Source organism: Thermobia domestica, chromosome 6 (assembly GCF_964235325.1).
Source record: "Thermobia domestica chromosome 6, izTheDome1.hap1.1, whole genome shotgun sequence".
Classification (NCBI taxonomy): domain Eukaryota; kingdom Metazoa; phylum Arthropoda; class Insecta; order Zygentoma; family Lepismatidae; genus Thermobia; species Thermobia domestica.
Window position 1 is genome coordinate 312,863,476 of NC_137459.1, and position 19,851 is coordinate 312,883,326.

Consider the following 19,851-nt stretch of genomic DNA (forward strand, 5'->3'; position numbering starts at 1 on the left):
AGTAAATTTTTTACCATTTCGGGTTTCGGTAGTATTATAAGTAGTCGTGATGTGTTGCCTTGAGACGGTGAATTGTTTACAAAAAATCGCTTCTTGCTAACTTTTATCGTATTCTTTCTATGACGATAAACGTTGAAACGCGGAAACGACTAATACGAATCGCTTCTTGTCTGAGTAGAGAATTAATTTAGTAGAACGAATCTACCCTTGGAACATTGGATCCATTGCAGAAAACCACATCTGGATATCTCTTACCGTTATTGCTTTGATAACTGCCGACATACAATTGGCGGACAAAACAGTTCTAAAAGGCGTCCGGCACTTATCATTAGCATAGTGCTAACATCTAGAAAACGCGAACCAACTTGTGCTAGGTGGTGCGGACAAATACAAATTGCCTACATCTTTTCAAGCCATGGCGAAGTCAGTGAACTCACGCAATAACGCGACCGATGCATCTGTACATAAGACGTGTGAGCGCCGGTGGGAAGGTGAGGTTAGAAAGTGGACTAGGTTAGGTTAGGGTAAAAGATCAGTATTACTTGGGTTTGGTTAGCAGCGCAGATTAAGTTAGTAGAGTAGGTTTGCTTATTAAAGTAGAGTAGGGTACGCTTTTGTGAATGTGGGTGGCATTTTCAGAAATCTTAAAGTAGACCTTACAGAGATAAGAGTTCCTATAGCACCTGTATTGTTTTTTCATTCGTAACATTCCACCCGTAAACTTAAAATAAAAGTTTGCTGTAGACTGTGCAAAAAGTAATGTAAAATACAATATTCTGTCATATGTTCTAACTCACTTTAAATATCGTATAGGAACTGTTAAGGTTCAGACTAGCAACCGTAAACTTATAAACATTGCATGGTGGTGGCGTCGTCTTGGCGCACCACATTTTCGAAGATTTACAAGTGAAATTCAATACTATGCATGAAAAAACATGTTTGTATGGAGTAAATTTCTGCAGGCGACAGAATTAAACAGAAAGTAATACCGGTACACCTGCATTATAGATCTACAAGTATAGGGTTAAAAATGTATCTGCATATGAAAGATGTCTATTAGGTGCTAGTTTCCAGCGGCGGTATATTTCTGTACAATGTGCAGAACCTGTATTGTAGGTTTACATGTGTAGCGTTAATTGAGTGAAATCATGACAAGTGATATTGATACTTGTATCATTTTCAAAACCCACGTCTTCTCACTGAGTGTAGGACAAAATCCAAGAGAACAAAATTCAAACGGACAAAATCCAAGGAACAGTATCATGTGCGTAGCTGTGGTATGAGCCTGTGAACACCCTAATTAAATTGTGTGTTTGTTTTTTTCTTCAATTGTCATGCATTCTAAAGTTTTATCTGTAATTCTTCAATTTATTGAAATAACATTTCATTTACTTTTAAAGAACTGAAAATCCAATAAAATATGAAAGATTGACACAGTAAGAGTGCAGATGCAGATTATTCATAAAATATTCTGGCTACTGCTAGGACATTCCCAGGTGGATCCAATTTAGGGTGACCAGAAATATTTTGACTGAAAAGAGTATATTCACATAAATAACCAGAAAATAAAAGCACTGACTTGCTAAATCAGAGATAACAAATAACAGCAAAGCAGCCCAGTCTTAAAAAGAGTACACTTACGTAATTCTATTCTATTCATTGAGAATTAAAGTAGAAATAAATTTCACACACATTTAATTCACACACATTATTACATTATTAAAAATACACACTTCAATAGCATTCAAACGTAATAAATGGTGGATGGCAACGAGTTTAAAAAAAAAAAAAAAAAAACAGCATTCTACCATTACCATATTCACATTTTGATCTTGATAGATACATCTATATTTCACTTATTTAGAATATATAGGCGAAACACGAGAATACAAAAAGTAAAACTCAGCATTCTACAACTACCGTACATATTTCACATATTGATCATTTCTGACGAAAATTTGATCAGTATATCAAAATTATTTGTTTCAAAACACTGTGTATAATACTTTTACATGAATGTGATAAGTAATTAAAGCTCATCTGCACTCTTACTGTGACAATCTTACATGTTTTATTGGATTTTCAGTTCTTTAAAAGTAAATGAGATGTTATTTCAATAAATTGAAGAATTACAGATAAAACTTTAGAATGCATGACAATTGAAGAAAGAAAGAAACATACAATTCAATTAGTGTTCACAGGCACATACCACAGCTACGCACATTATACTGTTCCTTGGATTTTGTCCGCCTTGCTAGAATTTAGCTTGGATTTTGTCCGCGCCCCCTTCTCACTACCCTTGCTTACGCACATATCCACAATCGCTGACACCTGCTCCTTTCAAACGCACCTCGCGGTACATCGCGGGACCACCAGCTTGGCCCTACCTTGATTCGGTTACATAGCATGGCATATGTCGGCCTTACGGGCTTGGGGGGAAACATTCTTCACAAATATATATAATGTTTTAAATATTGCTTTATTTTTGTTAGTTAAGGTTTGCCATTTCAATGTAGTGCGGATGTATGGCATAAAAACTATAATGCATGAAACACGAAACGACTTGCTCTAGGTGGCCAATAAAAAGCACCAATGACATGTAACAGTCAGGGCAGGAGCACTGCTGGGAGACGCGAGCGTTGGCGAGGAGGTGTGCCCGTAAGGAGCAGGCGCGTCTGCGAGTATAAAGGAGGCACTATTTATGACGTAAAATGCATGACCCTTCTATTTAAATATGACCTAACTTTCGTTAGGTTAGTTCTGTTATTTCAGTGTAATTTTTGTCTGTACTTACCTTCACGATTCGTATAAATTCGCTGCATCTTCCGAGTATCTGAAGATATATTCCGCCAAACATACTTCCATATGTTCCATTCTCTTTCCAAATACCGGAATAGAGTACTTCGCACAACTCCACCTACTGTGAGTTGATTGCGTGTCCATCGATAGCGTTATCACATTTCAGTGATCTTTTTTTCCTTTCAAACAACTCACCAGTCTCGCGTACTACTACTTCACTCAACAGGTCGTCTTTACATTGCACTATGATCACATTTCTCACACCATTAAGCCTTCCATACCATTAACTGATTTCTCCCGTAAATATTTGGGTGTTTAGCTAGTCCCCCACCCCTTTTTCCGACATAACCCCAAAAATCATAAACCAGTATGTGCTTAGGTGACAACTGAAATAACAGAAATGCTATCTAACCGAGTCAGCAGGGTAAAAGCTGGTGGGCTCGCGCGATACCGCCAGGGTAGTTGGTGAGAATGGTAACTTGTCGCTGCGAACATAATCAATTGAAAGTAGGTGGCGTTGGACAAATTACTGTATTCCGGTATTTGGAAAGAGAAAGGAACATACGGAAGTATAAAGGACAGAATATCTATTCAGATGCTCAACAAAGGAGAGCAGTATAGGGCAAGGTTCTAGAACACAAGTCCCCTTTCCCATTTAGCAGTAATAAAGACAGAAAATAACGTGCTCTGCGGGGCTCGAACCCTCCTTGACTCGCTAACGCTCACTCTTCTACTACTACTATGCGAATTAAATATTAAACTTTGGTACAGAAAGGAACGAAACTAGCTACTAACGTATATGAGGAGTCCTGTATTCTAAAACTTTCCCCAATAGAGTACACAAATTCTTGGAAGCGGCGGCGAATCTATACAAACGGTGAAGGTAACTGCAAATATAAGTTACATTGAAATAACAGAACTAACCTAACTTTACCTACCCAAATTTAGGCAATATTTTTTTTTAAAAAGGAAGAGGTTATGCATTTTATAAAATATAGTGTCTTTTTACTAGCCTCATTTATGCGTATACCCACCGTCGCTCACGCGCCTTGTGCTACGAACGCAGTCTTTTGTAATCGTTCGGTCTCTCGTGTTGAGCACTTGCATTGACTCGGTTAGATAGCATAAGTGTTTTTATTGGCCACCTAACAGAAGTTTGTTCGTGTTTTATGCACTGTAGTTTCTATATCATACGTTGAGACTTCTTTCGAATGACAAACCTACCTAACCACAATTCCACAATAGTTGAAAAGAATTATTATTATTTTTTTTTTTTGTAAGCTGACATATGCCGTTTTTTGTATTGTAGTTTTTATACCTCACGTCCGGAAGCCCTGTTTATTCAAAAATCGTAAAAGAATTGTAATTTTTTAAAACATACTTCTGGCGGTCCCCTTGAACTTTATCTACCTCAAGTGAGATATTTTGATGTCACCCAGCTGACAATAAGAAGGAAATCAGTAAAAGAATAACACTCTTTCAACATTTCTTCTGGTGGTGCGTTAAATAAAAGCAAAACGCATAATACACACAATATAAACAGTATATAAGTTACACATAGGCGCCTAAGTACATAATTTCTTGAAATATAACTTCTCTAAATTGATTTTATGTATATAAATCTTTTATTAGGTGGTGCCCGTATTTATGATCTGTACCAATACATTTTGAGCTGTTTCAAATTTCATACCTTGCCATTTAATTACTCTTCAGATTCTACAGAACAACACTGATGACACAGCAGTTTCATAATCTGAGAAACATCTTAGTGTTCGTTAAAATGAGAAAAAGGTATTTTTACATATCATAGCTTGATATGTTATATTTGTTTTCGTGAACTTGTCATGCATGATTGTACTGTAAATAGTAAATTTTATTTATAAGGATCAAATTCACCACATGTCATAGGCAGTAACTATTGTTCAAAATTATTTATTATTTAAAATTGTAAACTTTCTTTTTGTTGGAGGGAATTTTTGGAACTATTCGGGAAATTTCATGATTTTCAACGGTAAATTTGCTGTTATGAAGCTGGGAACACTGCCACATGTAAAATGGCGTCAACACTAAAACTGTGTCGCGTTTGTTTCTCTAATGAGAATTTAAAAAAATTCTCGGAAAGTAAAGTGAAAGATAAGTTCCAATGCACGATGGGATCACAGGTAAAATATTTTATACATATATATAATATTTTTGAATATGTTACTCTTGTAATTTTTTATCAGGCTTATGTTAGTTGCACGGGTATTGCACTTTTGTTTTTATTTTGCGTACTTAGTTTGACTATAGCACTATAATATATGATCCGAAATTATAATGTAAATAGTATCCAGAGTAAGAAGTCTTCAGGGAATATACTAGTTCCTTACAATTTTTTTCTGATTGGCGGAAGTCAGCTCATATTACATAACCAAAATCAGGCAATACTTTTAAAAATAAGTTAGTATTTTATGACACATAAAGTGTTTTTTCGCTAGTCTTGTTTATGCGAGTGACCCTCCTTCACTCGCTAATACTCGCTCGGCAATACTATCTGAATTTAATGTTGGTAACGTTCTTTAACGTATAGCACCATCGAACGACCGAATGTGAATAGAGTATCCGTAAAAAAAAGGTACAAATTATCCCTAAAAAAAATGGTTTAGCGTAAACTAAAATAGCTTGCCACACAAGGAGATATTTACATTCTTGAAATATGAACTTCTCTTAGCAGGTAATTCAGTCTTACTACTTTAAAATGTATTTCTTAAGAGAGAGTTGCTTTAATGGGCGCAAATTGACTTTAGGAAGTCGGAGTATAGTAATGGCGTGTGCACGTATAGCATAAGAACTGTAGTGCATAAAACACAATTTAACTTAAAAACATAAACCAACTAGTAATATGTTGCCACTGAAAAGCACAAATGCTATCTGAGTCAGGGCAGTAGCGCAGCAGGGTGGCTCGTACAGGGTGCAAGAGGTGTGTTTGTAGGGAGCAGGCGCGTTAGCGCCGGTGGGTAACTGTTTACGAGTTTTACTTTTATTACTAATTTCTGCCTAGTGGCGATGGGGTAACATGTGTTGCCAGTCTTTCATAATAATTTTATTTCCCGGGACTTAATTTTTTTGCTTCCGAATGGGGTTTCAACGAATTCTGTCTGACAGTCTGGATGGCTTGTGGTTTTCTACTGCGCCACGGTTGGTCTGATCTTTGGCAGTCACGTACAGAGAAAGTCTCACATTACCTTGCTATTGTCAGATATATGAATCTCTGTGATTTTCAGGGGTTGGAGGAGTTTGAAAATCTTCGATTTTTGTGACAACACTCCATCCTTACAATATCACGGACATGAATTACACAATGACATGAATAATACAACGAAACATGGATTACACAATGAACAATACACAGACTACTGACAGGAATTCTCTAAAGTGTATGCGGTATAAACGCTCGGTTCCTATCTGCAACTTTTGTGACTATTTATGGCCTGACTAGGTATTTGTTCATTAAAAAAAAATATCTCGAACGACTGTGGATAAATAAAATAAATAATAAAAGTAAAACTTGTGGTAAGATAATGCTTATTTTGTTTTCGTGTGTTATTTTACAGATTTTGGACCCCGAGAATTCACACATATGTGTGAGGTGCTTGAATGGAGTTGAAAGATGTTATCGATTCTACTATTCTGCAGCCGCCGCTGCGAAAGCCGTAGACACCAATGATACACGAACTTTTACTACTGTAGTAAGTAAAGGCATTATTAGAATTTTTTTGATAGTTTTTATATTAGTCTGATCTACTCAGTTTCTATACTGAGCTATATACATAGTTAAAAAGATAAAGCGAGAAGATAAAGTTAAAAAGATAAAGCAATGCTGTCAATTGTTCGTCTTGAAATTTTTTTGGCTGTCCAGCTCGCTCTTGGTCTGCCAAACCGAAATCACCACTTCTAAACCGTGCAAACCACTTCTGACACGTTCGCTCAGCTAGAGCATGGTCACCATACACTTGCACCAAAATACGATGACTTTCAGTCGCACTTTTCTGCATGTTAAAGTAATGCAGCAGGACACCCCGCAAAAACACTATCAGGCACAAATTGCGCCATGTTCACTTAACTACAAACTGGTGTTGTTGACGCTTTAATCCACTGCCCTATACTACGAACGATACGCAATGACAGGGGTTTGCAACACATGTGTGGATACACGGAACTGTGGGACGCTCCGTTCGTTGCGACATCTCTTGTCCGCCCGCACGAATTAATTCCTAGACCAAATAGCCCGGGGTAAAAGCACATGATCGAAATGTATCTTGAAAATACTATAGGGAACAAGAAATGTTTGCCAAGTTTTGTATTGATAGACGGAATAGATATGAGGGAATAACTTGTATACCAATACACGCTTTCCCCTCATACCTATTCTGTCTATCAATATAAAGCATGGTAATCACATTTCATATTTACTATAGTATTTTTCGAGATACATTTGGATAATGTGTTCTTACCCGGGGCTACTTTAGAGGGATCCAAAGTTGATGGGAGGGATTTCTGGAGGAAATTTTCCCGACATTCTCCCATTTTTCTCTCTTTAAGTGCGTTATGGGCTCCAATACATAGCACATCTGGAAAGCTTGTTTCATGCTGAAGAGAATGAATTATAAACCATGATTTTCCAGTGAACAACGTTGATGCAATATCTATTTCACTGCGAGTCTACGATTTTCTTTACACTAATAGGGTTAATGGGCCCCAGGGACTTTCTCCTTTGTGCATGGCACCTAATTTTTGTGAATGAACATACATTTGTTATGTTTATCGAATGGACTAGGTTTCATTCGGATGTCCGGATGACACGTTTATGGCCGTTCCCTGTTAGAACGCGTATTTCAATCCAAGTCGCTAATGATAAATATCGAAGTCAACAAAAAATGTGTTTAGAAATTCATTTTAAACAGTTCAATCTTATCCCCGCTCTACTCTGGGACACTTCTGAATTTACTATTTTCTAAAAGGATTTTATAGATACTGAGTGCCATCTGTCTAATTTAAAGCGTTAAAGAAGTACACATTTTTGTTATACATTTTGAATTCCTCCCCCTTGATATGCATTTTGGTTAAAGTCTCCAAATTTAAAAACCCAGCGTGAGTGAATTGCTCACTTGACTCAAGAATTCACTCATTTTTCCGTGATGATAAAACAGACAAAACTCATGTTTCTTCTCATATATCGGTAATAACATAGAAATGGCCTCCCCCTTAAATGAATTTTCTAAAACGCTGGAGCACGTTGCCATTTATTAATAAGGAGGTTATATATAAAGTTTCATGTTCCGAATATGAGAGGCAAGTGAGATATTCTATTTTTGGAATACAGTCCCTCTACCATCTCCTTTAGGATACACATTTTAATGAAAGTAACATGATAAAAATGGGCTCGATCCGAGTGGTATGTTCAAAAATTCATTTCAAACGGTTCAGCCATTTATCAGTGATTATGAAATAGACAACGTAAATTTGAGTGAAAAGGGAAAAAATATAGAAATTCACTCCTTTCCACCTTACAAGCGAAAGTTTTGGAAACGTATGGTCACGTGTCCAACTATTTTTAATGAGAAATTTTCGCATACCAAGTTTTATTTCCCGAACTAGCAAGACCACTATAACACTGATTTTACCATAAATTTTGATCCCATTCTCCCCACTTACCATACACATTTTAATCAAAGAAACATTATAAAAAGCTCAATTAGAGGTAGGTGATAATAATTATGTTCAAAACTTGATTTCAGATAGGTCAGCCATATAAGGAATTTGCCCCCTCCAATCCTGCCAAGTAAACAAAGAAAATCATTTTAAAATTATTTTTGTTTCCAACACATTAGGGAGATAAAATTTTGCGAGTTTTATCTCCTTCCGATAATTCTTGAGAAGTATACCCCCCTGTCAACCTTATATATGTAAATGGATTTTCTTCTAAGTCTAGGCCCAAGAACTATGGATCCTGCGAGTTTCATTCCAATCATCCCAGTTCTTGTAGGCTAGCCCTAAGACCCAACCTATAGGATTTTATCGAGGGACATGCCTTCTCCACTCCGGCCAAGTAAACGAAGAAAGATATTTTATTTTAAAATTATTTTCGTTCTCAACTAGTGTTGTAAAATTTCCGGAAATTTTGAACCTGCTGGTTAAAAAAAAAAAAAAAAAAAAAAAAAGTTTTTTCTGGTTTCTTTCCGGAAAATTGGGAAAATAACAAAAATCTTTGTATTAGGTTAGTTTTACTAGTAATGAAACCTTTTTTTTCTCTCGAACACGTGAAAAATGAAGTTGAGAAATTTCAATATAGTGATTTTTTTTTTTAAAAAAAAAGAAGTATTCGAAAATAAAATTGTTGTATTTATTCTTGAAAATTAATAGTGTGCACTCATTTAATTTATGTGCATTTTAGTCGTTTACACCTGGATGTGCATTAATTACAGAACTTTTACAATTGCATACACATCTACCATCATGAAGCGTTTGTTTTGCAACAAATAGGGCTCTTGAATGAAACTGAGTCCTTAATGTGCTCTTTGATCTGGTGAAATTTTGTTAATTTTAACCAAATTATTTCTTAAAGGAAAGAGCAGTAGGCAAATTTTTCTATTACTTAGATATATAATTACTATCATTTAATATTCAAATACAGAATTTACTATAAACTTTATGTACAAAATTTTGTAAGTAAACAAATACCTGTTTTCTACTGCGACAAATTATCTCTCTCTCTCTCTCTCTCTTTCTATATATATATATATATATATATATATATATGTGTGTGTGTGTGTGTGTGTGTAAATGAAAGTGAATATATTTGTAATTTAAAAACTCTTGAACCACCATACTGATCTCAATAAAAATTTTCAACATGGATAAATTTAGGGCCTGAAATGGATTTTAGCATTTCCCTTTGAAGGTGCAACTTGGAGAAAGGAAGTGCGAATATATATTGAAAATTACCGATCTTGGTGTCAAACCCATAGTTTTCGGGGTTGATAAGATGAACAGTGACATTTCCGATGAAGCTTAAATTCAAATTCAGCTCTGCAACTTGGGGGAAGGGGAGGTGTATATATAAAAAAGGAAAATAGCCGATATCAGTATCTAATACATAGTTTTCGGGGATGCTAAGGTGAACAGTGACACTTTCAATGCCGTTTAAATCCAAATTTATCCCCGCAAATTAGGGGGAGGGGGAGGTAGACTATAAAAATGATGCAAAATGATCGATATTAGTGTGAATCCATAGTTTTCAGGCCCCTGAGATGAACAGTGACATTTCCGATGCAGTTTAAATCCAAATTCAACGCCAAAGCTTTAGAGAGTGGGAAGGGGATGATATATATAAGTTAAAAACGATCGAAAACGACTGATACTAGTGTCGAATCCATAGTTTTCGGGGTCGCTGAGATGAGCAGTAACACTTCTAATGCCGTTTAAATCCAAATTCAGCGCAATGACCTGGGGGTTAGGGAGAGGGGAGTTATATGTACAAATGATCGAAAATGACCGATATTACTGTCGATTCCATAGTTTTTGGGGTTGCTTTGATGAACAGTAACACTTCCGATGCCATTTAAATTCAAATTCAGGCCCATAACTTGGGTAGGAAGAGATATATAAAAATAACTGAAAGTGGCCGATATTAGTGTCAAATCTATAGTTTTCGGAGTCGCTGAGATGAGCAGTGACATTTCCGATGCCGTTTAAATCCCATTTCATCCCCGTAACTAGGGGAGAGGAGATATATAAATATGATAGAAAATGACCGATATTAGTATCGAATCCATAGTTTTTAGGGTCGCTGGAATGAACAGTAACATTTCCGTTGCCGTTTAAATCCAAATTCATCCTCGTAACTTGAGGGCGCGGAGAGGTGCCCGATATTAGTTTCGAATCCATGGTTTTACGGGTTCTGAGATGAACATTAACACTTCCGAAGCTGTTTAAATCCAGATTCAGCCCCATTAGCACTAGTAAAGGGGGGGTGACATGTAAAAGTAATTGAAAATGAATGATACTAGTGTCGAATTCATACTTTTTGGTGTCCTTAAGTTCATTGGTACCCTTTATACCTAAAATGAAACGTATTCTCCCCGTGCGAAGAACGGGTATTCTGCTCGTCTTTAATAATAACGAATGGAAGTTACACATGTTAAATTTATTAATATATTTGTCACTGCTCAAATTTACGCACTTGTACGGCGTATATGCGTATATGTAAATAAGATCATCTCTCTTTTTGAGTTGTTCAAAAAATATACAAATAATAAACAGGCATTTTTATCAGAAAACTGAAAAGTAAAATTAAAAGCTGTTGTTTTAAAAAAAAAAATCCTGCTAGCGAAATACATTGTATACATTCTGCAGACACGTTACAGCAAATAAGATTAGCATCAGGCGAAGAAATAGTTTTTAAATTATATTTTCCAGGTTTTGCCAATATTTGCGAACAAAAAAATTTTTCTGATGGGTTCAAAATATCCGGAAATTTTACACAGCACACACAGCACAAGGAAGATACGTATCTCCATAAAATATATATTTGATTTTAACTCACTAGTTATAACTGAAATGATTCTGGCCCTGTTATTTTAACAATTCCCCGTCGTAAAACGGTAACTTTATAATATTATTAAGATAATTTAAATGCGTCTATATTAATTAATCTAACTAGGAGTATATTTTAGTATCATTTGTAGCCATAATTCCATTATATCACGGTGCTTACTTTAAAGGAGTGGTGCAAATATATTTATTGCCACAAAATTTCCCTATTCTAATACAAGAAATATAACTACTCACTGATCTTAACTGTAAACTTGCAAATATAAAATAGTTTTCATTTTAAAAGCATAACGTAGTAAAATATTCGAAAATTTCAATTTTTCCTAGTTTTTCCGTTTTTTTCCAAGCCCGGGAAAAAAGGTAAAAAAACTGTTTTTTTTACCCAAATTTCCATTTTTTTCAGGCCTTTACAACACTATTCTCAACACATTAAGAAGATTAAATTTTGCAAGCTTTATCTTATTTGGACAATTTTCGAGGAGTACCGTATGCCCCCTGTAACCTCCTATAAATGTAAATAGATTTTTTTTTTTTTTAATTCTAGGTCCAAGAACTATGTATCCTGTGAGTTACATTCCAAACGTCCCAGCTCTTGTGGGCTAGCCCTAAGACCCAGCCTATAGGATTTTATTAAGGGATATGCCCCCTCCACTTCCGCCAAGTAAACCAAGAAAAATATTTTAAAATTATTTTCGTTCTCAGGACATTAAGAAGATTAAATTTTGGTAAGCTTTAACTTATTCGGACAATTTTTGAGGAGTTTGCCCCCTGTCACCCCCTTATAAATGTAAATAGATTTTTTTTTTTTTAAATTCTAGGTCCAAGAACTATGGATCCTGCGAGTTTCATTCCAATCATCCCAGTTCTTGTAGGCTAGCCCTAAGATCCAACCTATAGGATTTTATCGAGGGATATGCCCCCTCCACTCCCGCCAAGTAAACCAAGAAAATTACTTTAAAATTATTTTCGTTTTCAAGACATTAAGCAGATTAAATTCTCAAGTTTTATCTCATGCGGACAATTTTTATGGAGTATGTACCCTTGTCCATGGGCGCCGGAAGGGGAGGGCAGGGTGGGGCCCTGGCCGCGCTCTGGCTCACGAAAATGTATATGTAATATAGTAAACCACGTATATTAAATACCAGAAATACCAGATGGTCGACTTAGGATTTTTTTCTAATTTCGGTGATTATATATGGACTGACCCGTTAATAGTTCCAAAACAATGCAGATGAGGCCATTTAGAACTATTATGGATCACACCAAAGATAAATTCATGAAATGTAAGTTTTTTATCGTCCGAGTGTGAATCATTTTTAAGGCTATATCAGACATTAGGTCCTCTTACTCCCTTTTTGTTCTCAGACTTGCATACTTTAATACGAAACTTGATGGAACTGTTTGGTAAAGCAAATAAGTTGTCTGCCACTGTCAGTAAACTTTTAGTCATTGATCTTGAAAATGAAGAAAATTTGTCAAGTGAAAAACGTTGATATTGGTCTTGAGGCACAAAGACTTTTGAAAAAAGTACAATCATCTGAAGTTGATACACTGCAGTTTAGGCATGCATGTCAGAAGATTTTGATTGCCATGACAGAAAATTCTTGAAAGAGGCTCCTTAAGGTACAAAGTTGTCCAAGGATTAACTTCGTTAAATCCAAGTATTATTGTCACTCAACCAGAACAAGGAAAAATCAGGTTCAAAACTCGATTAGAAGAACTGTATTAAAAAAAAAAAAAAAAAAATCAGAGAAACTTGCAGAAAAGGCAAAAGGCTTTGCTTTGTGAAGAATTTCGTGGATCCCTGCAGAGCAAATTTTAAGAGTTTTTGGAGGATAAAGCAAGTCAGATGAAACTAGGTGGGTTCTTTTCTTCTATTATGTGTGCTAGCAAAAAATACAGTGAACTTTGGGAAATTGTCAAATTGTGTCTTATAATTTTCACATTGCAATGCGTCTGTAGAGAGTGGTTTTTCTGTGAACAAAAGTCTTCTTGTAGAGAACCTTCATGAAGAAAATCTTGTTGCTCAAAGAAAAGTATAATGATGCCATAGGATATTTTGGGGGTGTACACAAGTTTCCTGTGACATAAAATGTTAACCAGTGTTAGATGTGCACGACGGCGCTATTAAAACTTCCTTGAAAATACTTTTTAAAAAAAACCGTCAGGATGAAGAAAAGAGAAAAGTCAGTTGGAAATAAAGAAATTAGAAGAACAAAGGAAAATTTTGAAGCTTGAAACCCAGCAGAATGAAAAAGCAATTTTGGAAAAAAATCAAAGGTTGGAAACCAGATGAGAGAATTGTTAACAGGGAGTCATTTAGGATTACTTTGTCATTTGCATGCTGGAAATAAGTCTAAATTTAAAGGTATTTTCAAATTGTATGAGAGTTTTTCATATGTAATTACTGTTTTGGAATTTCAATCATTATAACCAAATGTATTTATTATATTAAAAATTATTATTTTATATATGTCTATATTTAAAAACAAAGAAGAGTGCTGGTCATTTCGTTAGGGATAGTGCAGGCCGAACTTTAAAAAAATGCTAACAAAAGATTGTTGTTTTAGTGTAACTGCAGTCAGTGAAAATTACAGGTGTTCGTCAATGAAAGTCAGGGAAAATCACTTTGCAAATGTCGTGGCAACCCTGCTTACCAATCATGTGGTACCAAGACAAAATTTGTGACAAACCAATTGCACAAATCAAGGTTTTGTTACCAGTCAGTGGTAACCTAGATGCTATGTATTAATTACATTACATTTAATTTTGTATTAGTGGACATAATGAAAATATAGAAATTTGGCCTTATCCCATCCAGATCAAAGTTGAAATACAAAACCATGCAAAGTATGTGAGTAATAATAAACCTCTAAACACAAGTAATCCAATTGTTTTATTAGCTGACAAACTTCAGTAAAATAATGTTTAATCTTAACATTTTGCAACATTACTTATTTCAGCTAAGATCCAGCCGACTATTTTGGTTTGGGAAAAACGTAAAATTCAATTTACGCCCAGGTTTGGCATCAAGGTTTAAAGTTACTTTTTGATGAGATTTTGGTCACTTTTTCAGGTGCTTTTCGTCACTTTTCAACCATTTAGAAGAGGCCAGACCACTATGAGCCATGTATTAGGGATCGCAGGTTCCAATCCCGCCTCGAACATGGAGATTTTTCTTGTATTTGGCATCTTGCATTTCATTATCTTTTGTCCTTCATAGTTGTTCAGATTCCACTTTACTATGTAGGTCCCGTCCTATATAGCTTCGATGCTTACTGTTAAGTGCAAGCTTAACAGCGATATTTCTATTTATTTTTATTTTTTTATTCATAAAATTTGCAAATGCAATCTAAATTTTATGTTCAGATTTCAAATATACCTGTATATATTTATTGTAGTTATTTTTTATACATTACATTTATCATTCTAATATTACTTTATTTTTAATTTCATTAAGTTTAGCTGCAGAACAGAATACTGCTTCTTTTATATATTTGTTGGAAAGTTCCGTATAATTTTAGAAACTTCAAGGAGAGTTAGTGACCTCTACAGCACCAAAGATTGCCAACTTATAGTATCTAGGAAATACTATCAACAAGATTGTTTTAGTGTATTATAGCTATTATAGAAATATATATTATAAGAATAAGAAAATAAATACTAAGGTTGGACAAAACAAAATTGGCGACAGAAAGTCGCTGAGCAATCTTTTGTTTAACTCTACACACCTAGATACGAATTTTCAAATACAATACGTGGGAAATTGTTTCACTGACCGCGATATTCACACTTTTAATGGAACCGCTAACTCTCCGGTGGGGGTGCTTCAACGGTTCTGGCTGCCCAGTCAGCGAACCTTCATCAATTCAATTTTCATATTGTCCCAGGTTTACCAGAAGGTACTGGTATATAAAATATATTTTTGAATATAAATTCCAACCTATAAACAATTCTTGCACAGATCCGATATAGTTATATTATTATATAGAATCGCGATCCTTACCGGTATATTCTTTATAGAATAGCTGTTTTGGCAGTTTGCTATTCTTTATTTAATTTTAAACTTAGTATGTTGAGTCTGGCACTCCCGGCATTCCTTGGAGTGTGATGAAGAGTAGCAGAAGACAATTGTCTACCACCAACTTTTTTTTTTTTTTTTTTTCAATGAGAACTCCATCCAAGTGTATAAATGTAAAATAGGATCTTTAAATATTGGTTTTCAACCTTTGTTACATGTCAATTCTAATTCGTTAATGTAATATTATTAATTATAAATCTAAACAGAAAAGAATAGAGTCCAACACACTTGTTTCTGCCGCGATCGTTGCACAGCACAGTGTTGCAATCTAAATATTCAAAAGAATAACTACCAAGCATTGTACAAAAAAAATTACACTAACATAAATGAATAACATGTACAGCCTATTAATAAAGAGAGAGCTTACCTTATTCCAACGGCTACAAACATATTAAGGCTAAGACTGATGACGCACTTCACGCATTAATTAGTCCAATTCTTCTATTCCTGACAAGTCCTCCCCAATCTCCGAGGCCGTGTCAGTTGATTCAGGGTCTCCTGACAAGTCCTCCTCAATCTCCGAGGCTGTGTCAGTTGATTCAGGGTCCACGTAAATTACGAAAGGTGCCGATGCAGCATTATCTTCATATTCATCTATCAGTCCCTCGCGTTCCATAAACTCATTCTCGATCTCTTCCACAAGACGACACCTTGAGCCCCATTCTTCGCTTGTGACACTCTCAAATTTGCATTGTGCGAGCTGCATGACCGCATCCAAATTAAAGGTTGTGTTGTGATATGCCACCCAGTTCTTCACTAGTGTCCATATTTTTTCTATTGGATTTAATTCAGGGTGATATGGCGGAAGTCTTAATACACAATGTCCGTATTCATTTAGCAAGGAGTCAACTTTGTAGGTTACATGTTTAGGTTTGTGTAATTTGATTAATTCGTACAGCTCTGGTCGTGTCATGTCAGGCGTGAAAGGTAACCCCTTTTCTTGAAGCCATCTCTGCATATCTTTTTTTAAAGAATCTTGAGTGGGGGCAGGATTTAATTGTGCGTTGTGATACGAGGCATTGTCTAAAACAATAACAGATCTGGGTGAAAGATTAGGAATTAGTTTTTCTCGAAGCCATTTCATGAAATTATCGCTGTTCATGTCATCGTGGCAGTCCCCTGATTTCGAATTAGATTTAAACATTAGTAAAGCATTAGGAACAAACCTATCCTTACCTCCGGCGTGAACTATCACAAGACGTCGTCCCTTGGACATAGGCACCCGAAAACATTTGCCAGAATCGTCTGACCAACCATATTCTGGAGTATGGGAACTATGTAAGTATGTTTCATCTACATATATGATTGGTCGTCCTTCCCGCCTAAAATGCTTTGTCTCAAGAACCGCGTTCTTTGAGCACGAATCTCTTGCTTTTCGGTTAAAATGGTTCTATTATTTGGTGTTTTCCTCCACTTAAAACCCAGCTTATGCAGTAAGCGTCTCAAACTCTCTTTACTACCCGCAAAATTTAATTCTTCTTGTAATGTCGTGTGCAATTTGCTAAGTGTTGGCACTTGCTTTTCACGAATAGCATAGTCATACACACACCTACGGATGACACATTCATCGAAATTGTCCACTGAAGATTTAGGTGCTGGTTTTGGTCTTCTCTTTCCAGGAGTAGAGAATGATGTGGAGGGCCCTTCTGACGACTCAAGAACTTCTCTTTCCTTCACAATTGCTCGAATTGTTCGTTCCGGGACCCCGGTTGCAGCTGCGCTCTTTTACCAAAATGTTTAATTGGAACTAGCTTCCAATCCCTTCACTAGCTTCCATCTTCAGAAATGAATGAACATTACTCACAATTTCTCTCGCTTGGCTATGTAAAGTCTTTGTTTTCAATTTAGACAACACTGGAGGCATTGTGCAAATAAACGTTTTTACAAGCGTAAAATTTAAAAACTAGGAATAGGCTATTTACAAAACTTTCAACACTAAAAAAAAAAAAAAAAAAAACACCCCGAGCTTTTTTTTTAAAAAAAAGAAGCCTGTCTTCACCACAGTTCGAAAAACGTGCGCACTTAGAAAAAGGCACTTCAACACCACTAATCTCTATTGTCGTATGCTAATATTTTTTTAACAATGATTTTTCTAGAAAGAAATCTTGTAGAATACTCCTGCTTCTGAAAGGTATATTTTTGCTGCTTTTGTCTGCCGTTGGCAACACTACACTTTATTCAGCGAATTATAGTTCAGCATGGAAAGAACAATATGCGTCATAATGAAAGGTGTCATGCGCAGTTACCAAACTTACTTCAGCGAAAAGGAGATAGAACGACATGGAACATAAATTCGCATAGGACTTTTAAATTATCTTTCCTCCTCGGTGTCAAGAATTTAACTGACTATTGTGGCAACATAGCAGGTGCTAGAAAGAAGGGGGCGAAGAAATGCATGTAAGAACGGCGGGGTGTGAAGCATTTGTATCGCGGCAGAGACTTCTGTGTCGAGCTATATCGGTCACTGAGAGAGGTTGTTTACATTCGAAAAAGAAACAGTAACCGCTAGAGGGATACACCAGTCAGGCCTCTCGCAAGCAACCCCTATTGTGGAAAGAAAGTCCCGCTACTTTCTGACAATGAGAGAGAAAAAAAAAACCTTTTGAAGCCCCGCGAAGGAGGCAAGTTTTGGTAAAAGCTAGCGTTAGGGTGTGTAACAAAAGCAAATGATAGTCGAACGTTCAGTTAGTTGAAGATCCACTGTCACCAATATCAGACATCTTTTTGAAAAACTGAGAGTTGAAGCTTCACTGTTACCGGAACCACATACTACAGTGAGTTTACAAATGAATAAGTTACAGTATTATTAAGACTATTATTCTTGATCACTATTAATCTTCACGAACCTGTATTCTAAACTCTGATAATTATCGCAGAAGCTATAAAATATATTTGACTGAAAAGTTTAAAACTACATTTTTATAGTGCTTTACATGTTTACATTTATTGAAATTAAGTGACACCAGAAAACAACTAAAAAGATGAAATAATACGAATTTAGTTATCCAAAGTAAAGAAACGATATTATTTTAATTAGTGTTATTCCAATAAAGTGAATCATCATGTTATTACATGGAAGATGTAGCAGGACTATTATAAATATGCTAAACTATTTATACCAGAAAATTCATCGTGAACATTTAAGAGAATATTGTACACTCTTTCCATTCAGCTGAAAAAGAAACAGGGATCAAGTTTACAACGTTATAGCTTTAAAACAGTCTTTTCCATTCGTTTGTTCTGAAATATTTTTAAGAGCCTAAATTAAAGGAAAGTCACACAATCATCCCAAAGCTTCATAAATATCTTTAGTTTCATTCGTTTCTTTCTTTAAAGAGTGCAAGCTAGTAAGATGCTCCCTAAGAAATCTATGGAAATTGTCAAAAGCTCTAAAATATCTACGAACAGAGACGAGTTTTATTCAATGAGGCATTGAATTTCTTTTCAGTAAGTGCAAGCAAATGTTTCAGGGGCGTCATTTGGGCAGGACAGGAGGGTGTAATTCCCCCTCTCTTGAGCTTCATAAATACGTATTTTTTGATCAAATGTATAGTAATTCACTAATAAAAAGTGAAAATCTTATGTCGCCGGAGAATCTCTTTCTCTCTCCCCCCCCCCCCCCCGAATAAAGTCTAAAAGACACTGGTTTTAACAACAAACCTATAGAGCTACGATAGCACATTGCCAAAGAGCTTACATTTGGTTTCAAGAGTCGAAGGTTTGATCTCAAGCCATATGACTTCCTGGGTGACATTAAGAGAGAGAGAGAGAGAGAGAGAGAGAGAGAGAGAGAGAGAGAGAGAGAGAGAGAGAGGGGGGGAGGGATTCAAGTATGGAGACAGAGAGGGATGATTTGTATACACATATTTAGAATTGGGGAAAAAATGATCGGACAGCATTCGTATTATGACGAAACTTCTGATTTTCTGAAAGATAAGAAGGGAAGTTTTCGAACTGCGAGGATCACATTAGGCAGTTGTCGAATTAATGTGGAGAACTCTTTTTAGAGCATCAGATGATTACGAAAGGAGAGAAAGATCTTCAGAACTGAGGAATTAAGATTTTAAAAAATCTGATTTCGGCGACGGGTTTCGAACCACGAACCTTGTGGTTATCGAACCATGACTTTATCCATTCTGCTACGGAGAATTCTATTATTGGTTCACATACGTTTCCCTTAGCTACGTTGAAAGCTACCTTAAGGGGATATTCCAAAAGTTGACTCTGTGGATGCGCCGTTCAGATAGGACGTAAACCTCTTGTAACTTAGTTACAATGTGCAAAATGAACTTCCTCTTCTTCAGGACACTTTTTAAAGCTTTAAAATTTGTTACTATTCTTTTAATTAAGTTACATTTGATAGAACCATCTGATAAAGT

At 35.7% G+C, this 19,851-nt stretch overlaps 1 protein-coding gene across 3 annotated transcripts in view; it reads left to right on the forward strand.

Annotated features, from left to right (window-relative positions):
* Window positions 1–4,789: 4,789 nt before the first annotated feature.
* The window catches only part of LOC145688548 (uncharacterized), a 57,309-nt gene continuing 42,247 nt past the window's right edge, over window positions 4,790–19,851 (forward strand). For 2 of the 3 annotated variants that reach the window (XM_081762941.1, XM_081762943.1), the window contains exons 1-2: window positions 4,816–4,961; window positions 6,393–6,527. In XM_081762941.1, coding sequence (XP_081619067.1) covers window positions 4,854–4,961; window positions 6,393–6,527 — 243 coding nt within the window. In that variant the 5' untranslated portion in view covers window positions 4,816–4,853. Of the gene's footprint in view, window positions 4,962–6,392; window positions 6,528–19,851 lie in introns of all 3 variants that reach the window. The other variant, XM_081762944.1, reaches the window with a different exon arrangement.